This window comes from Alternaria hordeiaustralica (assembly GCF_023758085.1).
Source record: "Alternaria hordeiaustralica strain BMP 2776 chromosome Unknown scaffold_24, whole genome shotgun sequence".
Taxonomy (NCBI): domain Eukaryota; kingdom Fungi; phylum Ascomycota; class Dothideomycetes; order Pleosporales; family Pleosporaceae; genus Alternaria; species Alternaria hordeiaustralica.
Genome location: NW_026056796.1, coordinates 142,042 through 168,288, shown reverse-complemented (window position 1 = coordinate 168,288; position 26,247 = coordinate 142,042). Strand labels below are relative to the sequence as shown.

The following is a 26,247-nucleotide window of genomic DNA, read 5'->3' as shown; positions in this document are numbered from 1 at the left end:
TGGATGCATGTGTCTCGGAGTCGCACAGCCGTGTTTGGTGCGATGACGTGCCGTTATGCTTTGCGCGTTGCTGATAAATCGGGAAATAGCGTGATTTATCGACAGCTGCGGTCGTGGGGAAAAGAGGCACGGTGCTAGAACGGTTAGATGGGTGCGCGTTCTTGGCTGGGAGCGCGGCACAGGGTTCGGATGGCGGGTAGGGAATCATCACGACACCAGGGCGCGATTGTCACAGGATATGGATTTCCAAGCATTGCAAACCCATGTTTTGATGTTTGCGTGGTGGCTGAGTGATTGGTGATGGATGCGGTGTCGGTTTGGCTGGCTGGCTGGAGTGAGGCTAGGTGGCTTCGCACGCGGCTTCCCTAGGTAGACAGGGATTCGGGCGGTCCCACTTGGCCTCCGCCATCATTCGCCGCAGTCCGTACTTGTCGCCGGCACGGCTCTGGCTTCCTTCCTTCCCAACCTGCTGGCTGGCCCTACTACACCACCACTACTCCTCGCTCCCTGCTCCCGACTCCTCCTTGCTTGTCTCTGCAGCGCCGCCAACACCATTCACGCGCACTCCCCTCTCCCATCGCCTGCGCCTTCGTGACGGAGCCATTCTTTCACCGAGCCGCCCCAGCCACACGCACCGCGACCCTGGACATTGCCCTCACCCAAAGTGACATGGCCCATTGATCGTGCAACTGCGCAAACACCGTCTCCCTGCACCCGCCCAGCTTCCGCCCAATACACCAGAGTCGCCCGCTGCACTCGCCCACCGGCCTGTGTAACTGCTATGACGCAGCTCTTCAACTCGTCCACATCAAGCCACTCCACCATGGCCGAAAAGACGGAGAAACGCACCTTCTCGGGCAAGGCGCTGTCCACCAACAAGTCAGTCAATCCAAAGGACGGCCAGGTCTCGCAGCGCATCAAGAACTTTTTCCGCATCAACAGCAGCAACGACGCCAACAAGTCTTCCGACGATGGCAGCACAAACTCCAAGAACGAAAAGTCGGGGTTCCGCCAATCGCGCTTCATTCCCCACATCTCGCGCAATCGCTCCCAGACCGTCGCCAGCGAAGGCAACCCCCTGGATGACAGCGTGTCGCCGACCGCCCACGCAAACCCGTACTTTGCCCACCAAGGACCGCCCGCGCTGCGTCATCACAATGCAGGCAGCGTGCCTCCATCGCCCCCAGACACCCCCGCAATGCCCAAGACGCAAGTAAATGGCGCAGCAACTACCGACGATCACGCCACAACAGCTGGGAAAGAGGAATTGGCTAGGAAACTTCGAAGGGTGGCTTCCGCACCCAATGCCCAAGGTCTCTTTTCTTCGGGAAAGAATACTGATAGGCCACAGACTGCAGAACTCGGCAAGCAGCCTGTATTACACCACCCCAACTCGTCGACCTTGAGCATGGTCGAGACGAATACCCAGGATCCGACTCACCTCCTACCCATAGAAGCTGGCAAACCCATACCCTCGGCAGGCCAGATCCGACAATCTGTGGCTTTCAGGAGAACCTACAGTTCGAATTCCATCAAGGTCCGCAACGTCGAGGTTGGACCGGGAAGCTTCGACAAGATCAAGTTGATTGGCAAGGGCGATGTCGGAAAGGTTTACCTGGTGCGGGAGAAGAAATCCAGCAGACTATATGCTATGAAGGGTGTGTGAATCGCATCTACAATTCAGACAACATGCGCTAACAAATTCAGTGTTGAGCAAAAAGGAGATGATCAAGCGAAACAAGATCAAGCGCGCATTGGCTGAGCAGGAAATCCTGGCGACCAGCAACCACCCCTTTATTGTTACTCTCTACCACTCTTTCCAGTCCGAAGACCACCTCTACCTCTGCATGGAATACTGCAGTGGTGGTGAGTTCTTCCGCGCGCTTCAAACACGACCGAACAAGTGTGTTGACGAGGATGCTGCGCGATTCTACGCAGCTGAAGTCACGGCTGCGTTGGAATACCTCCACTTGATGGGCTTCATCTACCGAGACTTGAAGCCAGAGAGTATGTCAGATCTCGTGCTCTACGCATCCCTGTACTAACAACCTTAGACATCCTCCTCCACCAGTCTGGACACATCATGTTGTCAGACTTCGATCTGTCGAAACAGTCGGAACCCGGCGGTCGCCCGACTATGATCCTCAGCGGCCGAAGTGGCACTTCCTCGAACAACCTACCAACCATCGATACGAAATCATGCATAAACAATTTCCGAACCAACTCGTTTGTCGGAACCGAGGAATACATTGCGCCAGAAGTCATCAAGGGCTGTGGACATACGAGTGCGGTCGATTGGTGGACCCTTGGCATATTGATCTACGAGATGTTGTACGGAACTACGCCTTTCAAGGGCAAGAACCGCAACGCGACGTTTGCCAACATTCTTCGAGATGAAGTGCCCTTCCCCGAGGGTTCTGGTGCGCCGCAAGTATCAAAGTAAGTTATAAATCGTACCCGGTGTGCATTCTGTGCTAACAGTTGTAGTCTCTGCAAGGCCATCATTCGCAAGCTATTGATCAAGGACGAGACTAGGCGACTTGGATCCCGTGCCGGCGCTTCCGACATCAAGACGGCACCTTTCTTCAAGACGACGTCATGGGCCCTACTACGGCACATGAAGCCACCGATCGTCCCTCACCAAGGCCAAGGTGTCGAGACACCCAACTTCCGGAATGTTAAGGAGTCCCAGAGTGTTGACATTGGCGCCGCGAGGGTCAAGGGCGTCCCGCTAGACTCTGGTCTCGCTACGCCCATGGGCGAGTTGGCAGATCCGTTCGAGGAGTTCAACAGCGTTACTCTGCACCACGACGGAGACGACCACCACCATGAAGATCAACACTCGTCGCATCTTCACCTCACACAAACCAACTCGCAACGATAGACCAAGGGGATAATTCGTATGATAAACACGCGCACTGTATTCATCACTCACCAGAGGACCTCTTATATCGAAAGTCGTTCCTCTTGACTCCACTCATTTGTTGCGACGGATCATAGACAAATGCGTTTCTTCCTCATCACAAGCGGCGTTTCAGGGAGTTTCATTCTAGCTTTCTTCGTTTCTTGATCGCGCAGGGATCTCTCTCTCGAGCTCGTTTTCTTCTCTCTTACCAATCAGCATTCTTCGTGTGCTGTAAAATCTCTCTCTGGCGTTGTCTATATTTTTGTTGTGAACATGGTTGTGGATTATGCTGGTCTAGTGTAGTCTAGTCTGAGAGCGGAGGCAACTTGGACCAGGGAAGATGGAGGTGGTGGAGATGGTGGTGCTGATGGGTCGAGAGTCAAGGGATGGATGGTACTGGGAGGGCGTAGCAGAAGCAATGAGAACGATATCTTTGAGATGCCAATTGTGCTGTGTGATGTGATCAGTGAAATCAATATGACATCTTGTTATGTTTCGAAACTTCTGGTTGAGCACCCGTAGGTCATAATGGAGTGATTGAGGGTAAGAAACGCATGGGCCAACGCGGAGTTTGCGGGGAAGACGCGACAACGATTCGCGAGAACCCTTGTTTCTTGTCAAACAACGCGACGAAACAAGGACGCACGCTACCCAAGTACCTTGAACAACACCGGCACACACAGCCCATACGAAGTCGAACGCGGAAGGTCGTTTACCAGGATCCATTCTCGAGCAAGCTACACAGCACGATCCAATCCAGTCCACGCACGAACGCGCATCCAGCGAACCCATCTTCACCCCGCCGCTGCCCGATCTCCCACGCCGCTCGCCGGTCTCTCATATCCACGCGCGGATATAGACACAAGTCCACCTACCTACCTACCTATCTACCTATCCATCCATACAACCACCCCAGCTCTATACCAATTGCACACAAAACAAAAAGGGAGAAAGTAAACCATGGCTTCAGAGCCCGCACCGACAGAACCAAACTTCGGCGCCTCACAAACGTCGGAAGGAGAAGAAAGTCTCAGTCCGCTTGAACAAGAGGTCTTGGATGAATATGCGCGGTTGTTGGGGAATTTGAATAATGTAAGTATACCTCTATCCGTCGCAATCCCCTCTCCTCCACCATCTTCCCTTCCCTCCCAACACCCCCAAACCCCTCCAAACCTCTCATACCGCCTCTCCCCCCAAACCTCCGCACTCCCTCACTAACACCACACCAAGTTATCATCCCTCCTCCTCACGCTCTCCAACAACCCCAGCGCCGCGATCCTCGACGGCCTTCGCGGTTTAGAAAGGAAAACAAGTTTGGTGTTTACGTTGCTCAAGGCGAGTGTGTATAGTATTGTTTTGAATCAGCAGATTGATACTGAGGGCGGGGATGGGGAGGGCGAGGGGGATACGGGGGGGTTGATGGAGGATGAGTAGTCGGGGGTAGGGGATGGGGATGGGACAGGGAGGGGAGGGGAGGTGTGGGAAAGGGATGGAAGGGGGATGGAATGAGAGCGTTTGACGATTATGATACCCCACTAGATGAGCAAGATTAACAGATACTTCGACGTAGCGAGCGAAACAGAGAAGATGGTATGCAAGATAACATGATATGATACAAGATATCTACACGAGCTCTACATGAGCATTTCCACCTCATACCATGCCATGCCTATGATACATCTCTACTCTATCTCCCCCGCTTCACATGCAGGAGCCCAAGAACAATCATATAGCCATCCATATACCGAAGTATATAGACTAATGTATGCTCCCTCCATAGTAAACCTTCCTCACATCCACCAACTTCTTCCCCCTCGCCCTCGCAATCTCATCCGGTAATCTCTGCTGCGTAAGCGCCTCCCACGTCGCCTTGATAACGTTCATTTTATTCCTCGACCGCGGTGTCTTAGCAGACAGATCCTGAAGACCCGCTGCACGTGCGAGTTCGAAGATGAGATGTTGGACGCGGAGACCGAAACCTGCTCATATAGTCAGCAATCATGTTTGCAAAAGGTAGGCCACGAGGAAGTCTAGGATAACGAGGAGAATGACTTACCAGGCGGTCTCGCAAAGATCTGGACCTTGGTCGCACCGACCTTCTTCTCCAGATCGCCAAATGTGGTTCTGTTCTCGTAACGAGGAACAGGGCGCATGTTTCGTATGGCGCTCATGACGCTCTGCTTACGGCCTTCGTCCGGTTCTACGGATTTGCCTTCTCCGACGCCGAGGAGGCCGTCTTGGTTACCCGCAATGGTCAGGTAGTACATGCTTCTTATCTTGCCCATGCGAGTCTGATTGGTAACGAAGTGCGTGACTAGTGTCTTGACGCGAATCTGGCGCAGCTTCTGCTTGTCCCAGCCTAGGTATTGCAGTAGGCGCTTTTGCCGTGGGTCCTCTTCTTCTTCGGTCGAGAGACGCCGGGTTTGGCGGACCATGCGGTTTTCGACGCGGGGGAGGTCCGGTGCGATGACCGAGTGGCGCTCGTCGCCTAGGGCTTGGAGGGCGGCGGGGTTCTTGGATGTGTAGGTTGCGCGGGGGTCGAGGGTGGCTTGGGTGACGGCTGCGTCCATGGCTTTTTGTAGGTTCTCGTCGTCTTCTGGTATGCCGTCGGGGTACATCTTGGCGAGATTCTCAGTGGCGATGCGGGTTATGTTCTCGTCGCGCTCGACTTCGTTGGCAATGCGGAAGGTTTTTGGGCCTTCGATGTCGTCGCCTGTTAGGCGCTCTGGTCGGTCTGTAACTGGATCGACTTGCGCCAGGTCGTCTTCGTAGTTCATACGCCATGGATCTGTTCTTCGCTGGCCCTGCGTGAGGACATCTCGGGCGTCGATTGTAGACTCTGCGGCTTTGATGGCGGCGATTTGCGAGGGTGTGTACTTTTTCTCCAGCAGCGTCGTCTCCGAGGTGTCGTACTTGGGGTACTCTGCTTCGGCAGCCTGGTTGAAAAGCTTGAGGTCGTCGGCCTTTATTGACGGGTAATGCGGTCTCCTCTTGCGGGCTTGTCGGGGTGCGGAAGCGTGGAAAGTGCGTTGCGGAGGCGGTTTAGGAAGCGTCGTCGATGCTGCTTTGGTGAAGAGACATCTTGCGGGGCGGCAGACGCTCATTGTTGGTCTTGGACCTCCGGGTGAGGGCCAATTGAGCGCGGGGAGGCGGTAATAGCGGGTGGCCTGCGCGGCGTCGTGATGGTCAAAGTGAAGTTCGGAAAGTTCAGCGTGACTAAGCGGGATGGCAGTAATTGCTTCAGCCAATCGCCGTCCCTCTATCCCAGTGACTAACGCGACTTTCTCTTTTCTCCAATTTCACGATTTACTGCATGTACTCTCGGATTCTTACTCGACCTCTCCGGACACTGCTGGTCAGTAGCCGATATACTCAAGTTGCTAGATACAGAATGGCTTCATCAGCGGACAATGTCGCGCCTGTTGAGAGCAACGGCGCAAAACGGTATGCCGAGACGCCTCTACGGAGCGAGGAAGGACCACGAGGCAACTACAGATTCAAGAACAAGCGCATGAAGAACGGACATGCTGAGCAGAGCAAGATTCTGAAAACAAACGGAACCAATGAGGAGGTCTTATTGCAGGATGTTACTGCGCTCATCAAGAACCTCAATATAGAAAAAGAAGGAAAGGAAATCTCGACAACACTGGCAGAAAAGTTCAAGGAGATCGAGGTTGAAATCAAAGAAATCTCTTCCACTGGAGATGGTCTCGGTTTCCAGAAGGATTCAGATTCGGACCAGGTCTATGTCGTACCCTTCAGCGCGCCAGGAGATATCGTGACAGCACGACCGCACAAGCACTTTGAGAAGGAAAAGTACTCCATGGCCGACTTCGTCAACTTGATCACGCCCTCACCCCAGCGCGATGACTCCCTAGTAAAGTGCCCCTACTTCGCCAGCTGTTCCGGCTGCCAATTCCAAATGCTACCCTACGACACGCAACTCGCGCACAAAAAGACCATCGTCGAGAAAGCGTACAAGAACTTCTCCAACCTCCCACCAGAGCTCATCCCCACCATCGGCGACACAATCGGATCGCCATTGCAATACGGCTACCGCACAAAGCTAACCCCCCACTTCGACGGCCCACCCGACGCCCGCCGCAGCGACGGCCGCAACGGCATAAAGCGCACCTTCAAAGAAGTCCCACCCATCGGCTTCATGAAAAAAGGCACCCGCAACACAATCGACATAGAAGACTGTCCCATCGGCACAGACGCCGTGCGCGCCGGGAACAAGCGCGAGCGCAAACGCGTCGCAGACACCATATCCACCTACCACAAAGGCGCCACGCTCCTCCTCCGGGAATCCACTACCCGCATCCCGAAATCAGACTACGACGCCACCAAAGAAACCGACAGCGACGCGGTGATTGAAGACAGAGGCACGCACATCCACCGCAAAATTTGCATCACAGACCCCAACGCCAAATCTACAGAATACATCTCCGACGAATTCCAATTCGTGAATCCAGCCGGTTCCTTCTTCCAGAACAACAACTCCATCCTCCCTGTCTTCACACAGTACATACGCGAGAACATTTTGCCTTCACCCGGCCGAGACCACAAAATCACGCACCTCATCGACGCGTACTCAGGTTCCGGCCTCTTCACCATCACGCTATCCGCGCTGTTTAAATCATCGCTCGGAATCGACATCTCATCCAGCAGCATCGAGTCTGCAAGCACGAACGCAAAGTTGAACAACTTGCCGGAATCTTCTACGCGGTTTATCGCTGCAGATGCGGCGAGGCTGTTCGCTTCGATCAAGTCGCCCGCGGAGGAGACGGTCGTTATGCTGGATCCGCCACGGAAGGGCTGCGATGAGTCTTTTCTGAGACAGCTGGTGCAGTATGGGCCTGCGAGAGTGGTGTATGTGAGTTGTAATGTGCATACGCAGGCGAGGGATGTGGGGGTCTTGGTTGGCGGGATGACGGGTGTGGATGGGGGGTTTGGGAAGGGAGAGGGGTGCTATGAGATTGAGAGTTTGAGGGGCTTTGACTTTTTCCCGCAGACGGGGCATGTGGAGGGGGTTGCTGTGTTGAGGAGGAAGGGCGGTGGGGAAAAGGGTGTTAAGAACGCGGAGTCATGAGGTTGATTACGGTTTCTCTTAGTATGGTTAGTACACCATCATGGGCAAGTCGATCTGATGTGTTGATTGTCTTCTCATTGTCAAATGTTTTGCTGCCGTCTCGTGCTCGCTCAATAAGCTATGCCAACATCTACACACATTCCCTACGATATCTCGTCGCTTATGTGCTTCCTGGACCACCCAGCAGCGCGAACCTTCGGACGATGCTGGGACCAATCTCGTCATATTCCGCCTTGGTGTGGCAGTAACTCTTGAACTCGGGTGTCTGACCGAGCAAGCTGCCTCCGAACCATGGGCCGTGTCTTTGCCTCTTGTGCGTGATGACTTGTACGTCCAGACCACCACTCTTTGCGCCTCCGCTCTTCGCTTCCGAAGCCTTGATCCTTGCGTCGACCATGTGCCTAATGTCGCGCTGCAGGCGTCGGCCAAAGTCCTTGTATAGTGTTGAACCACCCGAAAGCACAATGTTCTTGTAAAGCCCTCTGCGTACGTCGATGGGGGAGGATTGGATGACGGTGTCGACAATGGTAGGTAGCGGGGTGAGGAAGTCGGAGGAGTAGATCTCGGGGTTGAAGAAGATCTCAGGCGCGAGGAAACGTTCGTAGCCGACATCGACGGACGTAGTCTTGCCGTTGGGGTAGTTGACGGTGTGCTTCTTAAATCGGTCGTCTGACTCGCGGTCGAAGCGTGCGAACTCCTTGACAATGTCAGGGCATACGTAGCAGTATTCCTCCTTGATGCGCTCGGCAGTCTGGAGGGAGGAGTCGGGTTCGCCGCGTTCTCGGAGGAGCGATTGTACGAAGTTGGTGATGTCGCGACCGGCGATGGGGACACTCTTGATTGAGGAACCGATGACGTAGCCTTCAGCAACGGGGATAACGTGCGTGACACCAGCTCCGGAGTCGATGACAGTTCCGGTGAGGGATCGGTCCTGCACCTTGGAGCTAGTCCATGACGCGGCCAGGGCGAGCACAGCTTGTACGGCAATGTAGAGACCGGCGACGTTGAACGACTCGAACATGATTTCGGCGGTGGCTTCGCGATTCTCGGGAGGGTTCAGTGGCTATGGCTTGTCAGCTCCATCCTCCAGCGATTGTAAAAAGATAGCGTACGGGCTCGGTGAGGAGGAAGTGGTGGTCCTCAGGCTCCACTCTCAGGTACTTGAATATCGAGTTGGACCAAAAACGTTCCATGAGGTCCTGCATGCCATTAGTACACCCTACCCTCTATCTGCATGCCTCTCCATACCCAGTTGTCTATCTGACCATGCCTGATCGGGTAGTTGATGCCATAGCCCGCGCCTCCAGCTGCGGCCAGAGCTTCGTCGCCGATGAAGAAGTCGAGGTCCTCAGTACCGCGCTTTCCAGACAGATGCCCACCCGGCCCAGCTCCACCAGTCAGGAATGAGGGCTTGTTCGCAACGGCTGGGCGTCCAGAGCCTGATCCGCCGCTACCGCCTGTTGGGCCTTTGGTAGCTATCGCGGTGGGGAAGACGAAGGAGGGAGAGTCGTTGCCGGCGAAGCCTGGTGGATTGTTATTAGAGGCCAACTCCACGAATTGAATTGGTCAGCATACCGAGCTTCGAGTATCCCGTACCGCTACAGCCAGTGTCAGTACTCGATCGCAACGTGGGTGCCCATGGCCAGCGGGTAGCTTACTTGTCCATGACAACGGCGGGGGTTTGAGACGCCATCTTTGCTGCTGCTTGGCACAAAAACGAATATGCAACGCAGCTCAGGTGGTACCTGGTATAAGAGCAGAAGCGCGTGGGCTGGGTGTCGAGGTGGCTTCGTCAAAGAGGTGACGACGGCGGTCGGTGCACGTTGTCGAATCAGGCACCGCCCCGCTCCGCCCTTGGCAGCGGAGTGAGACGAAATAGTGGGGAAGGACTTGCTCACTTCGTCAACACGATCGCTCCTACCTCCCTGATCTGCCGTGCCTACCGCTTCAACAGAGTCTGTGTCATACCGCAAAATACTGCAACCACATGGCTTAGGCTGATGCACAGAGGAAAGAGCCATCGCAAGCTCATTTTTGACATCGCTGCTAACCTCCTCTCCACTGACTGTGCACCTACAGCGCTCATCGAGCATCTCTCCCACTCTCATTGCTCACCCCGCCGCCACAGGTCACCATCGCCTTTACATCGGCTCGTCCTCTCCATTAATTTCTCATTGTTTCCCCCCTCAGTCACCTCGTCTGTCCTGGAATTACCTATCTTCTCTTCCGAACCTACACCTGCCCGTGTCTCGAATGACCGCTTAACGACCGTTTCCACAGTCACCCTCACAGCCGTCTGCCGCTATCGCCCACTTTCTTGCGACACCGGATCATTCCAATAATCAGCCAAACGTCCCCGCCCCGGCAACAAACGCTCGTCGCGTCTGTACAGATCCAGAACTGCAGCCAAGCCTCATCTGAGAACTGTCATCTCTCACTGCATTGCACTGGATACGTTCGGCCTGCGCTTCCGCGACCTTTGTCGACGCTTTTCCACTCACAAAGGCATGTCGGTCCCTAGTCGTCACTATGCACCCATAGACGGAGCTTATCATATTGATACGCACACACGCAAAGCCTCGCGTAGTCCGCCAAACGATGATGTATGCTGCATATATGTTCACGCTGGCGCCGGCTACCATAGCCACCAGAACGAGAGGATACATCTGGAAGCGTGTAACGAGTGAGTTTTCTGGTGTTTTCTCTAGGTTATCCCGCGTACGCTCATGCTAATATGCGCAGTGCCGCGCAGCTGGCCATGTTGATCCTGAAGAACGGCGGCTCAGCGCTAGATGCCGTCGAGGCTGCAATCAAGACATTGGAAGATCGAGAAATCACCAATGCTGGCTATGGAAGCAACCTCGCAATGGACGGTGTGGTTGAGTGCGATGCCTCCGTAGTCGACCATTACGGGCGTAGCGGAGCGGTCGGAGCTGTCGCTCGTAAGTCTAGCAACTTGAGGTCATAGCCCAGCACTTACAATGGTTGCAGAAATCAAGAACCCTATCTCGCTAGCACGAATGGTTCACGACCACACGATGAGTCCACTTACGCTGCGTCGAGTCCCTCCAAACCTTTTGGTGTCGCAGGGCGCTACCGACTTTGCTGTGGAGATGGGTATGCCGATTCTACCCCACGACGCACTCATTTCCCCCGCCGCGAAAGAGCGCTGGATGCGATGGCGTTCCGACTTGAGGTCTGCCGAGCGCAAGTCCAGAAAGAGCGGCGCCCACCCGTCCTGTTGGAAGATCAGGGACAATGTGGCACCAGCGGATGAGCGAGCGCACGATCGCGTGCGCGAACAACACACCCAAAACCTGCTGCGCACCCACAAATCCCTACTGCAGTCACAGTCACCTCCGCTTTCCGACGACGTGATGTACGACCAAGCCGAGAATGCATCTTCCGACCCTTCAGTTCCTCCTTCCGAGCAGTCGTCGAGCTCTTGGATAAGCGATGAGCAGACCAGTGCACCCGAACTGATCGATCAAGCCCCATCGCCTGCTGACGTACGCCCACCTACTGTTGCGGATGCTTCTCGCAATGCCTTTGTCAACAGCACGCAACAGATCCCTACCCTGAAAGAGTATCGTCGCGATGCAGGCTACGAGAGCATTATGGAAGATGCGCAGATGGAGGACATGACCTACGCACCAAAGCCACGCAAAGCATGGGCTGATGGGTCTGGGGAGGATTTTGACTCTGATTCGAGCGCGCAGACAGCAAAAGGCAATCCCGTGGAGAGCTCTCAGTGTGATGGTGTCGACACTCGTCTGCCACAGACTCCTGACAAGAACTCAGTCAATTCGAAGTTCGCTACCGCATCGACACCTCTGAGTCACGTCAAAGAGACCGCGCCACTACCGCCGATGCCATCTAATTCGAGCCGCCATGAACCCGAGGAAGATCACATCACCGACACCGTTGGGGCTATCGCAATAGACAGCTGGGGGAACATTGCTTGCGGTGCATCTTCCGGTGGCATTGGCATGAAGTACCGCGGGCGTGTGGGTCCAGCGGCTCTCGTCGGTGTCGGTGCTGCAGTCATTCCCGTGGACCCCGACGACCCCGAGCAGACCTCTGTCGCCACTGTCACAAGCGGGACCGGTGAGCACATGGCAACCACCATGGCCGCTACGGTATGCGCTGAGCGTCTCTATCAGAGCGTGAAGAAGAGCCGTGGCGGTGAATATGTCGAGGTTACCGAGGACGAAGCTCTCAAGGCAATGATCGAGAACGAGTTCATGGGTACACAGTCCTTGTCGGTATCATGTGCGATATACTAACTCCATGCCAGGTCACCCAAGTGTCAAGCACAGCAACTCCGCAGGCGCCATCGGCATCCTTGGCGTCAAGAAGATGCGCTCCGGCATGTTGCTGTACTACGGACACAACACCGACTCGTTCGCCATGGCGTCCATGTCATCCGAAGACGACCGACCCGCTTGCTCAATGTCACGCAGCAACGGCAACGGCCAAATCGCACAGGGTGGAAGGATGATGCCCATGAGGCGCAACAAGAAGACCAAGTCTACCCCTCGCCGATGACCGTGGTCATGCGCGGATACCTGAGCTGCTGCCCTAAGAACCTACATCCCTAATCACCCTCAGCCTCACACCCTTGGTGCTGGCCGAGGAGCGTTTGTCACTGCCTACATCCTTGTCCTCTTTTCATTCGTGTAAAAGCATATGCATCTATGGTAGTTTTATACCCCTGCATGGTGGTTGTCTTTCCTGTCCTTCTTCCATCAGCGAGCGGTGCTTTAGAAATCCCACAACAGTATTGTTAGCCAAGAAAAGTTCATCTGTGTTTGTATGGAGAGATGTAGTGCAAGGTTTAGACGATTAGCGATGAAATTCACGAGCATCATTGCATCCAACTCGCATGTACCTCTAGTACATATGTATCTCAATAAACGTAAAGGCATTTCTGCTGTGTACTTCCATTGTTCCGAAGGACAAAAAGCTCCAAGCGTTGCCGCAAGAAACTATCGACAAGCTCAGACTCCAGCCCTCAGTCCGGTACAACCTTGGATTCTCTGCTCAGTCCAGAGCGCCAATCCTTGCTTGCGATACAAATCTTCTTCTACATGTTCCTCATCGGCCACGAATACCATGTTTTGACCTGCGACTCGATAGTCCGGCCAATGCAGACCAGAATTTCCAAAGTTAGGGTCTAGGCCATGTACGAAAGACGCCCACGCTCCACTCATATGTTGAGCAAGGCGGGCATCGGAAGACCGTGGACCGTCAGGTTTACCGAACACGTAGCTCATCTATGTTGCGCGTCAGTCTCGGCGTTGATGTGAGTGAGAGGGAACGAATGGATGGGTCGACTTACCTCAGAACTGTGAGTTGCTCCAGAGAGTACAGATGAATGCCAGGGAACCTGAGCGAATCTGTAGCTGTAGACAGGGTTGCGAGCTTGCGCATATAGCCCTGTCATCCAACGGCGAACCGAGTGCTCGATCGCATCGCCGAAGATCAAATAGCTCTAGGGTTCGGTATCAGCCGGAGCTCCATCTAGATGTAGTAGGACGAACCGTTTTATCCATAAGTCCAGTCGGTAGCACGCCGGGGCCAGTGTTATGTGGGACACCGGTAGTTGGATCATCCGGGTATAACTCAAAAAGCTTGTTAAACGCGGAGCTTTGGATTGCGTAGCTTGCTGAAGCTTATCAGTCCAATCCGATCATGTCTGCAACGGGGCCATGACTTACATCCATTTAGACCTATCAGAGCCTGCTCTATGTCCACTGTTGTGTTGGAACCGGGCTTGACAAGAATGTTGCCCTCATCGTCGTTCACTGATGTTTTTTTAGCTTACTTCACTCACCATTCTTAGCGAAAGTGTGAACTTACCACCCATTAGTAGTGGAACAGAGACTTGTTTTGCTTGATTGAATAACTCCACAGGGTGTGCCGTCATAAAGTTACCATCAATAGAAGGTAGGAATTGGTCGTAATGCTGTAAAGAAACGTTGAAGAGTATCTCGTTGTCGAGTGAGCGTAGACACGAGAAGTTTTCACAACCAGTCTTGTTGAGAAACGTTTGATAACGAGCCTCTCGAATGGATGATATATTCCAGTTGCATGGCACGTCGTAGAAGCTGCCACTCTGAACGATAGCTAGAGATGTTATGATCATTATCGTGGTTGAAAGAAGATTGAAGCTTACCTGCTCGGAAAAGGTGGTCATCTCGGCCTCCATATGCGACGAGGTGTTGGAGGATACTAGTGCCACCAGCACTGCTCAAGGTCAGCATATCACTTGCATGCATAAAGCGACCCGCTAACCTTTGTCCCATGATGGTGACTTTCGAAGGAGATCCACCGAATGCAGCGATGTTTTCTTGTACCCATTGGAAAGCAAGTCGCTGGTCGAGCAAACCAAGATTCTCTACACCAAGAGAATGTGGTTCATCTCCTGAAGGGAATCCATAAAACAAGAGTCTATACTGAATGGAGACGAAGATCTATAGAGGCCTTTAGTAAGCTCATACGATTAAGGGTGGCATTCAGGAATCTTAGATCACCCACAATTGGCGTGCCCTGAGCGACAGACTGCTGAACTAATGACAGTCAATGTTAGCCATGCTAGTTCTGTGAAGGGAACAAAGGGCATACCAATATAGCTTCCGTTCTCCGTAGGTGTTGCGGCGCTGCCTTGCCAGAATCCGCCGCCATGAATCCAGATGACGACCGGATGTTCGCTGGAATTAGCTATCGTGGAAGATGGGCGGACGATGTTTAGTGTTAAGCAGTCTTCACTGAATCTGGAACCTGAGGGAGGAGACCCTGTTCCGTGACAGACCGTGGAATAGTTGCTGTACATGTTCTTAGGTCAGTGTCAACTAAATGAGCTTTCTACTCACCCGGCATCAAAAGCACCGTCGAATTCAGTTGTCCGACCAGTCGAAATATTGAATCTGGGAGGGGGGTCCGCATATGGGATGCTGAGGAAGACATCCTGACTAAACTCTGGCAGCGAACGCCCGATGACAGTACCGTTTGTTATTGTTGCCGTTGGCCTTGATGCAAAGCAGCATCCCCCCATGGTAAGAACTAGATGAAAAACGGTGAATAGTCGCATGATTGCACGATCTCAAGTTCGCTATATTCCCAGGGTGAAAATGAGTACCAAACTCATGCTCACAAGAAAGGGTCATGGACAAGTACAGCGCTAGTTACACATCATCGTAATCTCCCACCGCATTGATCTAGTTGTCACTACCAATCTGCGGGGAGACTTCCTGAAGGTGGGGACAATTTCTCTAGTCGCCCAGGAAGCATGGAGACAGCATTTTGCGATGAAGTAGGGAACACATACCCGCTGCAGATGGCAGATACCCGGCAGGCGTTGGCGACAATAAGCGAGCCGAATCGACGCCGATAGAGCTAGCAGGGGTTTACCCTGCACGCTGCCTCGGCATGATCTCAAGCGATCCGTGTGAGATAAGGGGCCGAGTGGGGAAGTGTCGACCTGATCATTGGCACTTGCGCAAACTCCGATCCCCAAGAACAGGAAGGCTGCGATGTACTCCGGCAACATCTAGTCATGCCACGCAATCCGCGCTTGAGACGCGTACCTGATGACATTCGAGTTCGAGTTTCACGCGCGTAAGTGATCAGCTCATCTTGCGGCTCTGCGATACAGCAATTTCTCGCCGTGGCAACTGACACGCAATGCAGATGCGCAGTCTGTAGGGCTCGCAAGAGCCGCTGCATAGCACGAAATGTAGGTGCTTGCGAGAGGTGTGTGGAAAAGGGTGAAGAGTGTGATTTATATGCAGCTCAAGCGTCGGGTTCTCCCGCCACCAGCTCAAATGCCGCTGTCAACGGCCAGCAGATGGACAGACATCCTCCTGGCTCTGGACATGAAGACCAAGACGTTGGAACCCCCTCTTCGATGCCGACAGCTCAGGTTAGAGTCTTGGGCCGCTCCGCAGACAGTAATGCCTCACTTGCTGCACCAGAAGCAGTTCAGACTTCGTTTGGGAAAAGCCCAACAGACTCGAGGTCGGACTGTGGAGGGCGATCGCCCGGTGAGCCGTCACCGGTCCCCAGCGTAGAACCAGAAGATGCTATTCTGATTGTAGAGGATTTCGATCGGACCCGTACGTGTTGAGTGTGACATTAATACATTTGCGTCCTATGTGCTCACTTTCGTCTAGAATATACTGGTCTCCGTTCCAATGAGAGTTTCCTTCTTTGTGTTCAAGATGTTTTGCATTCCACTACCCGAAAGAGGGTCCTAGAATCAACCAACCGAAGCTCGTTGGTATGTCATATATCTGGTAGCTAATGTTACTAGTGAGGTTGCTTTTATTAACGCCGTGTTAGGAAATGGCCAACATCGTCAGGCCACCGCCTGTTCACAGTAAAGAGTCAATCGAAGCAATGAAGGCGTTCCCTCCTCAAGAGATCGCTGCATTCCTTGTTTCCACATTCTTCTATTACGTCGAAGCAACGTTCTTTTATTGCGACAGAGAGTGGCTTTATACTACTCTGAACAGCTATTACACCGGTACCTCATCCGGAAGTGCGATTGACGATGCATTTATTTGCTTCGCTTTGCTTGTCTTTGCCTTCGGTAGCCAATTTGCGCATTTGAGATCCCGACCTACATCCAACGACCCGCTTCCTATAGACCCTGGAAAGAAATTCTACGACAGTGCTCAGAAGCTTATTCCAAGGGTCATTGACACATGTACTCTGAAGGGAGTCCAAGTGTGTCTACTGGCAGGTCTGTACAAGTTGCCATACAACCTGCCAGACACGTCCTATCTCTACCTTGGAATGGCTATGAGGATGTCAATTGCCAGTGGGCTGCACCGCAAGACATTAGCCGTGACATTGGATCCTCGAATTACGGAAGTTCGCAATCGTTTGTGGTGGAGTGTTTATTCTATAGACAAGTATGGCACATCCTTCCTTACGATTGGCCTCAGCTAATGCTGTCTCAGACGCACAAGTATTGCTTTAGGTCGGCCTTCTAGCATCGCAGAAGACGCGATCGATGCACCCTTTCCTAAACATCATCCGTCGTTGGACAACCTCGAATATCAATCGAACGTGCAACATCAAATTGAATACTTGAAGTTAACGCGTATCATTTCGAAAATCGTACAAAACATGTAAGCGAAGGCCTCAAAAGCGATTGTTCGATGCTGACGATCACTTAAGTCCTCTCGAATCGAAGCCACCATGCATCAAAGATCTGTCAGAACAATTGAAGGAGTGGCGATCTCAGCTTTTCTCCAATCTCCACCCCAACGACCTGCTTCCCAGCGAACGGAATTTCCGTACGACCGTTCACCTGCATATACACTATCACTGGGCGTGGATCCTCATGGGCCGTGCCTCCCTTCTCCAAGTCTCGCGTGAACGCATTCAAGCTTTGTCGGACTCTGCAACCCCCGCACCGGAACAGCCCCAAAGTCGGACGGACCTTGCGACCCTCTGCGTCGACGCTGCGAAGGCGACGATTGAGCTAATACTGGTCTTGAAGAAACACAACTTGCTCTGCCGCTTCTCGTTCACAGATCATCATGCTTCAGCCGCAGCATTGATCATATTGATACTCCATAGTATTCTGCAGCACGGAGACGAGACGAGCAGAATCATAAACGATGGCGTTGACATGTTACGTTACATGGCACATGGAGGCTGCCGTGGAGCTTCGTCGGATCTTCATACTATTGAGCAACTCAGGCGACTTGCTTCCGACTTGCGTCAGAAAATATACCGAGGCCAAGGCGGGCTTTCAGTTGGAGGCTCCATGCAACCAACATCTATAACGGCCTCATATCAAGCTTGGGTGAACTGGATGTCAGAGCAAGAATCATCTAGAAGTCATGAATCGCGGCCGGACAACTTGTGTTCTCAACTCGATCCAGAAACTTTGCCGAGCGATTCTGGGATACGCGCTCACGAAAGCCCTCTCATGTACGGAGTCGGCCCCAATAACAACATGCTTGACACTCTGGACTATCGTTGGCTTGATCAAGGAAATGCTAACTGGAACTTCGATGCATTCAACGGATCAACTTTTCAAGGAGAGGTTCCTCGAGGATTTGAGTGGGATGACGGCCGGCTAGACGTACTGGATATGACGCAGCTTCTTGGAGGCTACACCGGGCAGACTACCTATGGCCAGGGTTGAGCATACTCTGACCATGATGTATCACACAGGCAAAATCACAACTCGGGGCAAAGACATCAAATTCGATCTAAGAAATCCGATAAACTTTATTCTATAAACGGCCGTACCTCGTGCGCATCCTCATCAAGCAAGCTCCATCTACTCGTACACACTCTACCGTCTTTAATGACAGCCAAGAGATTTCTCTCCGGCTGTGCCAAAACCGATATGTCTTCCAAAGGATTTGCGTTCAGAATCAGCAAATCCGCAGCGAAGCCCTGCTTGATCTGCCCCAGAAAGTGTTCCTGCCGCATCATCTTGGCGGGGGTGATGGTCGCGCTTCGTAAGATTGCCAGAGGAGGTAGCACTTTGCTTCGGATGGTGAACTCATCGAGCTGGCGTACGCCGAGATGTCCGAGAAGATCAGAACCGTAGCATATGTTTACTCCAGCGTCCGCAGCAATTTTAAGACCTCGCAGCCCTGCCACGTATACCTCGGCATTTTTCTCCATGGACTCGGCTGGCATGTATCCAGCAAACTTTTCATCGCCCATCGCGGTGTAGGTTACCAGAGTTGGGGTGAGATATGCGCCCTTCTGGGCCATCAACTCTGCTGTCTCCTTATCGATCATGTTACCATGCTCGATACCCATTACCCCGTTCTCCATCGCTTGCCGAATGGATTGCGGGGTATACGCATGAGAAGTCACATACGTCTGGCTGTTTTTGGCGACTGTTGTAATGGCGCTGATTTCTTCCGACGTGAACTGAACATTGTCGATACGGTCTGTCGGGCTGCAAACACCACCTCCCCCCATGATTTTGATAAAGTCAGATCCGGTACGAATGTTTTCGCGCGTTGCGCGCAAGCACTCTGGCACACCGTCGCAAATAAAGGATGGGAAATTTGATGAGCCGCCGCCGCAGCATTCGATGTTTGAGTGGTCGTGAGAGCCTCGCGTATCTCCGTGCCCGCCTGTCTGGCTTAAGAAATTGCCCGCGATAAACAATCTAGGTCCCTGCACAAGGCCATCTTCGATTGATTGCTTGAGAGACAATTGCGCTCCGCCGCAATCTCTTACTGTAGTAAAGCCTCTATCGAGCATTTGCTTACAAACATGCGCGTGTCTGTAGGCTGATGTCGTTGGGTTCAGAGATTTAGTATCTTGCCATTGTATTTCGCCAGGCACTGCAATGATGTGGACATGGCAATCGAACAATCCCGGACAGAGGTATTTTCCCCGAAGATCGACTCGTGTCGCGACGTCAGCAAGATTGGACGATTTGAGTATGCCCTCGGAGCTGTGTTGAAGCTCGACCTGTTCGATTCGTCCTCCGGACAATTTGACAGTAGCGTTCTCGTGGATTACGCCGGCCTCGACATCCACTAGGTTGACATTGGTGAAGATGTAGGCTTTTTGTGCTGGAGGTGTCCACGGCTTAAGCAGTTGTCCGTGGTATGAAGATGCAGATACCATGGCGTCAAGGGATATGCTCGGTAACAAATGCTTGAGAAACAGCGGCAAATGGGTGATGAAAGCCAGGAAAATAAATCGATATCACTTCTACTATCTTAAGGCACCAGATCATGCCGGATTATCGTTCTGCTTACTCAATTGATAGTCAATGATTTTTCCGAACGTTGTGGATATTGAACGGGTCTGCGCCGTGCTGCTGTTCGTCTCCCATCCGAGCGGGTATTGGAAGTTGGAGCTTACCCATAGTCAGGGTACAGATACCCGACCCGAGTCATACTTTAGCATCGGGTATATGTGCTATCTTTAAGAAGTAGGCCCTTCTAGCTAGTGAGCTGCTAGCTTTGTGGATAACTCCCCGCATTCCAAGCTCCCGGCAAAACCAAACTTCGTGTGTTCCGGCGCCACAGGTGTAGGAATGTATCGTCGCATACCGTCGTGCTCAGCGCGCTATGCAGAATACGATAGCGGCACATTTATCTCTCCATGATTCACTGGGTAGATAGTATCGCGTGTGTGACTTGTGTTCGGCACAGGCGGCGTCTAGCTTCGCGCGGCTTCAATCCCTGCCAACGTTCGGCAAAGTAGCCTGATAGCGACGATACGCCTTATCCTGACTATCCATATATCTTACTTGTCGTGACCAGAGCCCTGAAGTTGTTGGACAGTAAGACTTTACTTCAACGAATTCTAACATTTCTCGTCAATCTCGTACTTGCCTTCGACGCCAACATGGCAAGTCACATCGCCAGCGACGAGAAGGCACAGCCAGATACCGCCTTGGCCAATGACACTCAGTCAAATTCAGAGACCGAAGATCTCGCTATGTTGGCTCTGGAAAAACGCGTCCTCAAAAAGACTGATATGGTAGTTTTGCCAATGGTAACGCTCCCAGTGCTACTTTTGCGATGACACAAGCTTATAACCTCGATCGATACAGATGTGCTTCGTTTTCTTCTTCCAGTGTAAGATCAGGATTCCCGACCAAGGAACATATCTCTGACAAATGAGCAGATCTGGACAAGCAGAGCCTGAGCTATGCATCAGTGTATGGTCTTATCACTGACCTGAACTTGAGGGGCAACCAATTCGCATGGACCTCTTCCATATTTTACGTTGGACAGCTTGCTTCCGAGTTCCCGTTCATCTACCTCATGAGCCGCTTCAGACTGTCCAAGTTCGTTGGAATTACAATGTAAGTCCATCATCGCCAGATTATGCATCCGATGACTAAGTTTCAACAGTGTCATCTGGGGCGCAGTCTGCATGTGCCTTGCCGCTCCAAGAACATACCATCAGTTCTTGGCTGTGCGCTTTTTCCTAGGAGCAGCAGAAGGGGCAGTCAGTCCAGCCTTCATCACCATTACAAGCATCTGGTACAAGAAAAGTGAGCATGCGCTACGCATAGGGTACGTCGCGAGAAGAGAGAAACAGAGACGGCAAGCTAACAGAATGTGTGATAGTTGCTGGATTACATGCAATGCTCTTGCGCAAATCGTCGGCTCTCTACTCATGTACGGCATCGGAGAACACAACAAATCATCGCTGGCATCTTGGAGACTCATGTTCCTTGTCTGTGGGATATTCACTTCGCTCTGCGGAGTAGTTTTCTATTTCGTCATGCCCGACGGTCCTGATACGGCTTGGTTCTTGACCGCGGAAGAGAAGGTCGCTGCTCGTCATCGGCTCTCTGAAGATCACGACGGCGGCGACAAGACATCCTTTTCTATGGCACAACTCAAGGAGGCTGCATTCGACTTCAAGACATATGCTGCGTTTGCTTTCGGTATCCTCGTCACTGCTCCAGCTCCAGTGCTCACTGTAAGTCAGCCCTTTCAAGACATCATACTCGCACTAACAAGTCTTCTTAAAAGTTCGCGTCTTTGATCATCAAACAACTCGGCTATACCTCCGGCGACACTCTACTGCACGGATCGCCCTCCGGAGCGGTTCAGATCGTAGCCATATGGATTGGAATCACCGCGTGCTTGATATGGCCCCAGAAACGTTCTCTCGTCATAATCGGACTTGTTTTGATACCCCTAGCCGGATGTATTATGCTGCTGGTACTACCTCTACAAGGCTGGCCCATAATCATAGCGGCTTGGCTCGGCTCTTGCATCTCGAGTATCTTCTCGCTGACCATGAGTTTGAACGCGTCTAATATTCGGGGCAACACGAAGAGATCCGTCGTCAATACAATGTATTTTATTGGTTACTGTTCTGGCTGTATTGGATTCCCACAGCTGTGGACGACGGAGACTGCGCCTCGGTATACTGCCGGCTTGATTGTTTCGGTGGTGGATTGGGTTCTTCTTATCTTGCTTATGGCGTACTATTGGTACCACGGATGGAGCGAGAACAAGAGGAGGGACGAACTTGAGAAAGAGTCGGCTGTCACAGTATACGAGGCTGGTGCTGATGTTACAGACAAACAGGACTTGACTTTTAGATATTCTCTATAGTCGTCGATAGTGTTGTAGAAGAAATGTTGTTCTTCGCAGAGAGATCGCAATCCTCAGACTCTGGCAAAAAGTCCTCTCCGCCAGTCTACCCACTGGTGGGTAGGCATCCGTGTGCTAATCGAGAACGTAGAGCGGCCGGACGGCGTCTCAGAGTTGCACCCTGTCCGCGGCGAGGGCCACGAACCTGCTCCACTTTTTCGAGGGTGTGAGCAGAGCCAATGTGACATACTCGCGAAGCCCATGTGCTCCAGAGGGATCGGCTCTGCTCGAAAGCCGCAATCTTTACGTTGTGCCCATATCGACGTCACGGATGGTGAAGACGATAACGCAGAGGCGGGGCACGATGGGTTGCGCAACGTCGCGTCGCGGTGTCGGAGGCGTTGCAGCGCGTGTGCGGGGCGGTCGGTGAAGGTGAAGGTGAGGTGTCGGGAGAAGATGCCGCGAGACGTCGCTGGTTGTCGAACGCTGTGTCAGCGCGGGTGGGGCATGACCATGGAGAGCAGGAGCAATGATTAGAGATGTGTCGCTTGGTGTCGAGCGTTATGCCAGCTTAGGCACATGGCCGTCGGCGGCGGTGGAGGATCGAATCTGGGGCCGCATGATACGGTGCCGGGCGTTGGGCAGGCGGTGGAGGTGACGAGAGACGGACCCGGCATGGTTGGTGCAGCATGTCGCAAACGGCGGGGAAAACTTCTGAGTCAAGACGGAGTCGCTGCGTTGGTGCGGGATGGGCGTTGAGTAGAGGCTGGATAGTGGCCAGAGATTGCTTGCCGCGAGCTGTCGCGTATTTACCCAGAGGCGCGTCCAGGCGCCCGGGCGCGTTGAGAGCAGGTGGAGCCAGTGCACTGGCGATATTTGCATCACAGACCGAACTTTACCCGAAGAGACCCGTGACTCTGCTTTGCGTGACTTGGGTGAGCTAATCTTGCAAATCCGGTGCAACGACTTTGGCTCGAGCAAGAGTATGGTTCGTTGGCGTGAGTCACGGTTAGCGGCACGAATCAGCTTTGTCCAATCAGCGTCCGACCGTTGGCTTTGGCAACCAGAGTACTTCACTCAGCGCGTCCCAAGTAGATAGCTAGGTGCAGTCATCCTCAACCGCATTTCCAAGGTGCATGTTGTATAAACCCCGTCTCCCACCATGTAGGTCTCATGAGCACTCATGGCGTCCAAAAAGTTCGCGCACTGGAATGGTTTCCCCTTTATGACCGCCCCGCGAACGAAATACTACTCCGGCCAGACACAATCTCCGCTTTTCCGACTATCCCGCGAGATTCGGGATATCATCTATGGATACTACACTCTAGGAGAAGGCGACAATGGCTACCATCACGACAGTGAGACCGGGAAGATGCTCGAGCAATCACCATCATCAGAGCCTAAGCGCGTTGTTCGCCTTGGTCTCATGATTACGTGCCGCATTGCTGCTGAGGAGCTCAAGAATTGCGCTTTCCGCAAGTTGCAGTTTAGTCCTCATCTTTCGCAGAATGATGGGAAGGCTTTTCTGGGGCTTGCTTCGAGGGCTGGGCGGTTTCAGTGCTGTAAGTAATGTTTTGAGCCTGAAGTGTCATTTTTGCACTAACACGAACTATTATAGTACTGAGATATGTGGACCGCCAAAAGCGACGGATGCTGATCAAAGTTGCCGAACTGCTGCAGGATGAAGACTGGCTTGATCTGCACGATCGATTCCCATCGGCTCAAGGAAGGTTTAAGCGGGACTTGATGCACTCTGGTAAGTCGTAGATGTGCGAAGAGTATGTGAAAGGTACGCTGACTTCGCATGCTCACCCCGACAGTGGCGATCCAGGAAGACCAATTTGACGATACAGAGGAATACCGCGAACGCCTCGCTTCAATATCTTTCAGTGATGCTCTTCAACACGTCCTCATCCTGGCAAAGAGTCGTAATCCGCCTAGGTTTGCGAGACTCGCTTGTACTGTGTTTGGTACGGGCCGATGCCCCCTAGATGGCGGTATAGCCTTATTCTACCGCAACAACCTGTTTGTGGAAGGCGCCTTGTACGACATATTTTCCTGGCATCCCAATTCGTGGAGCCTACCAAGTGACGATGAGCTCTCTAGATTAGAAGCCCTTATCTGCATGCCGGGGGATACAGATCATCAATTAGCAATGACCGAAGATGGGACATACTACTTTTCGGATGTAGCGGATCATCTTCAGGCTTCGAATCTTTGCCGATCTTTGTGTTTCTCGGCAGCCTCCATCGCGATCGACTTCTGTAAGTAACCCTTTGGACATGCAACGTCCATTCAAGTTCTGCCACTCTTCAGCATGGTACAACTAATCACTAACGCACTCAGTGCAAAAGCTTCCGCGAGAGCAGAGAGTTGGTATGCATACAATCATACTCAATGAGACTAGGATTGCTGTCTCACGTCCTGAGCATCATGCGCGTGGACTCATACCCTTCTGCCGTGAGATCCCCAAGCTCCGAATCGAAAGACACATCGCGGTGTCTGCCTCCCAATGTCCCATCGCGGATCGGGGTAACGTCTGGGCCATGTCAGGGTGCTTTCAGGAGACGATGCTCTGGATTGAAGCAGCCTTGGAGTTATCAACACTCGGCATGCCTGCTCAGTCCTTTACTCTAGTGGTCCATGTCGGGCCTGATCTCTGGCAGGTTTTCAAATACGCAGCAGCTCTCCAAGAGGCGACCCATGAGCTACTTCGACGAAAAGGACGTTCGGCACTCCCCAGACCCTATGGCCCAGGGTATGACTGCATCTCAAACTTCCCAGACAACTTTTCAAAGATCGTACGAAAGATTACGGAAGGCACATCCTTCGTTAGGTTGGAAGGTGGAGATATGGGTGATATCTGGGACTCTGACGTCTTCTTCCATGAGCGCATGGGCTGGACTGATATGCAGTGGTGGATGGATCAATTCAACGCGACCCATCCCAGCAGCTCCTTGAACATCCTTCCGGAGATATATAGCACTCGCCACTGAGACAGGTAATGGAGAACGGTAACGGAACGATTTGTGAGAACTGTAGAGAGGATCTCGCCGGTCGCACTGTCAGAGGAGGACCAGTCAGCTGGGTCCACTATCGCTTGAGCCCGGCGCCATCACAACACCTTCACGAATCTTATAGCGCACTTGCATAACAAGAATATTGTCTCATCGTTTTCTTTCTCATGTTGCAGGGGCCCGCATAGTAGGTAGCATGTTACTTCCTGTCGCCAGCCCATTAATGAATCCATATCCCTCTGATGTCCAATTCCCTCACATATCATTGGAAGCCTGCGAGATCGTCAGAGACCTTCAGTGTGAGATCAAGATCGGATGGGTTGATGCGGCGCTCACTCCAAGAGGCGCGAATCATTCGCCATGGCTCAATGTTGAAGTGATCCTAGACATTCTCTTCGACTACAGCCATTGCGTCTCTTGTCATCTGCATTCGTCTCATCGTGAGCTTCGAGCGAGGGCGTGTGTTGTAGGCGAATCATTCAACATGAAGCGAGTTCAACTCGCAAATTTCAGTTCCTACGAAATGACCCTGCGCTTCGCACTTGACAACTTATCACATTGACGCCGACAACTGTGTCTAGGCGCGGTCAGTCATGGTGAGAGACTGCAATCTGTTGTCGCGCGTCCTCGGGGATAAAGGCGGCGGGATTGGCTTAGCGCCACTACGCTAACGATCAGTCCGTGCCCGCCTCCACCCACCTGCACCCTTCTCCTCTGGCAGCCGCGTCTGCTTTCGGATTGCATGAGTCCCAACACCGCGTGACAATCTGGGTCACTTCGGACGAACGCATGAGACTGAGCAGTGGACGGTTCTCAGAGCAGCGCTGGTGATGCATGAGTCAGAGTCAGAGTCACAGCAACGACCTCGGGAGTAGGGCTTGCGCTCAGCCAATTAGCGGCAACTTGCCGCCCGCGCGAACCATGGTCCGCCACAGTGTCCCAGTCTTTGGGGTTTCGAGTGCAGTCATGCACAACTTCCTCCTGGACGGACGCTCCCCAAAGCTACCGTATATATACCTCATATCTCCCTCTTGCCTCTCATATTGCTTCCGCCAATGGCGTCCAAGAAATTCGCCCACTGGAACGGGTTTCCGTTCATGACTGCGCCGAGGACAAACTATTACTCTGCACAGTTGCAATCGCCTCTCTTTCGCCTGCCTCGAGAAGTCC

The 26,247-nt window shown here is 52.8% G+C and overlaps 8 protein-coding genes across 8 annotated transcripts; 5 read left to right on the top strand and 3 right to left on the bottom strand.

Moving 5' to 3' along the window:
- Positions 1 to 781: 781 nt before the first annotated feature.
- NRC2 (serine/threonine protein kinase, AGC) lies at positions 782 to 2,884 on the top strand (the record flags this gene model as incomplete). The annotated part of the gene is made up of 4 exons (XM_049391425.1): positions 782 to 1,658; positions 1,708 to 2,007; positions 2,055 to 2,439; positions 2,488 to 2,884. The coding sequence occupies 4 exons, from the start codon at positions 782 to 784 to the stop codon at positions 2,882 to 2,884; spliced, it is 1,959 nt and encodes a 652-aa protein (XP_049240829.1).
- A 1,779-nt stretch (positions 2,885 to 4,663) lies between these two features.
- J4E84_008855 (uncharacterized protein) lies at positions 4,664 to 6,009 on the bottom strand (the record flags this gene model as incomplete). The annotated part of the gene is made up of 2 exons (XM_049391424.1): positions 4,664 to 4,884; positions 4,962 to 6,009. 2 exons carry the CDS (start codon positions 6,007 to 6,009, stop codon positions 4,664 to 4,666), a joined length of 1,269 nt encoding a protein of 422 aa, XP_049240828.1.
- A 287-nt stretch (positions 6,010 to 6,296) lies between these two features.
- Positions 6,297 to 7,997, top strand: J4E84_008854 (uncharacterized protein; the record flags this gene model as incomplete). The annotated part of the gene is made up of 1 exon (XM_049391423.1): positions 6,297 to 7,997. The coding sequence occupies one exon, from the start codon at positions 6,297 to 6,299 to the stop codon at positions 7,995 to 7,997; it is 1,701 nt and encodes a 566-aa protein (XP_049240827.1).
- A 160-nt stretch (positions 7,998 to 8,157) lies between these two features.
- On the bottom strand, positions 8,158 to 9,690 carry ARP3 (Arp2/3 complex subunit, actin nucleation center; the record flags this gene model as incomplete). The annotated part of the gene is made up of 5 exons (XM_049391422.1): positions 8,158 to 9,060; positions 9,110 to 9,196; positions 9,246 to 9,520; positions 9,573 to 9,595; positions 9,656 to 9,690. 5 exons carry the CDS (start codon positions 9,688 to 9,690, stop codon positions 8,158 to 8,160), a joined length of 1,323 nt encoding a protein of 440 aa, XP_049240826.1.
- An 814-nt stretch (positions 9,691 to 10,504) lies between these two features.
- On the top strand, positions 10,505 to 12,545 carry J4E84_008852 (uncharacterized protein; the record flags this gene model as incomplete). Its single annotated transcript, XM_049391421.1, has 4 exons — positions 10,505 to 10,680; positions 10,740 to 10,939; positions 10,989 to 12,245; positions 12,295 to 12,545. The coding sequence occupies 4 exons, from the start codon at positions 10,505 to 10,507 to the stop codon at positions 12,543 to 12,545; spliced, it is 1,884 nt and encodes a 627-aa protein (XP_049240825.1).
- Positions 12,546 to 18,248: 5,703 nt separating this feature from the next.
- Positions 18,249 to 18,809, bottom strand: J4E84_008851 (uncharacterized protein; the record flags this gene model as incomplete). Its single annotated transcript, XM_049391420.1, has 1 exon — positions 18,249 to 18,809. The coding sequence occupies one exon, from the start codon at positions 18,807 to 18,809 to the stop codon at positions 18,249 to 18,251; it is 561 nt and encodes a 186-aa protein (XP_049240824.1).
- Positions 18,810 to 20,348: 1,539 nt separating this feature from the next.
- Positions 20,349 to 20,815, top strand: J4E84_008850 (uncharacterized protein; the record flags this gene model as incomplete). Its single annotated transcript, XM_049391419.1, has 2 exons — positions 20,349 to 20,443; positions 20,695 to 20,815. The coding sequence occupies 2 exons, from the start codon at positions 20,349 to 20,351 to the stop codon at positions 20,813 to 20,815; spliced, it is 216 nt and encodes a 71-aa protein (XP_049240823.1).
- A 421-nt stretch (positions 20,816 to 21,236) lies between these two features.
- J4E84_008849 (uncharacterized protein) lies at positions 21,237 to 23,827 on the top strand (the record flags this gene model as incomplete). Its single annotated transcript, XM_049391418.1, has 3 exons — positions 21,237 to 21,437; positions 23,322 to 23,622; positions 23,679 to 23,827. The coding sequence occupies 3 exons, from the start codon at positions 21,237 to 21,239 to the stop codon at positions 23,825 to 23,827; spliced, it is 651 nt and encodes a 216-aa protein (XP_049240822.1).
- Between the last annotated feature and the right edge of the window lie 2,420 nt (positions 23,828 to 26,247).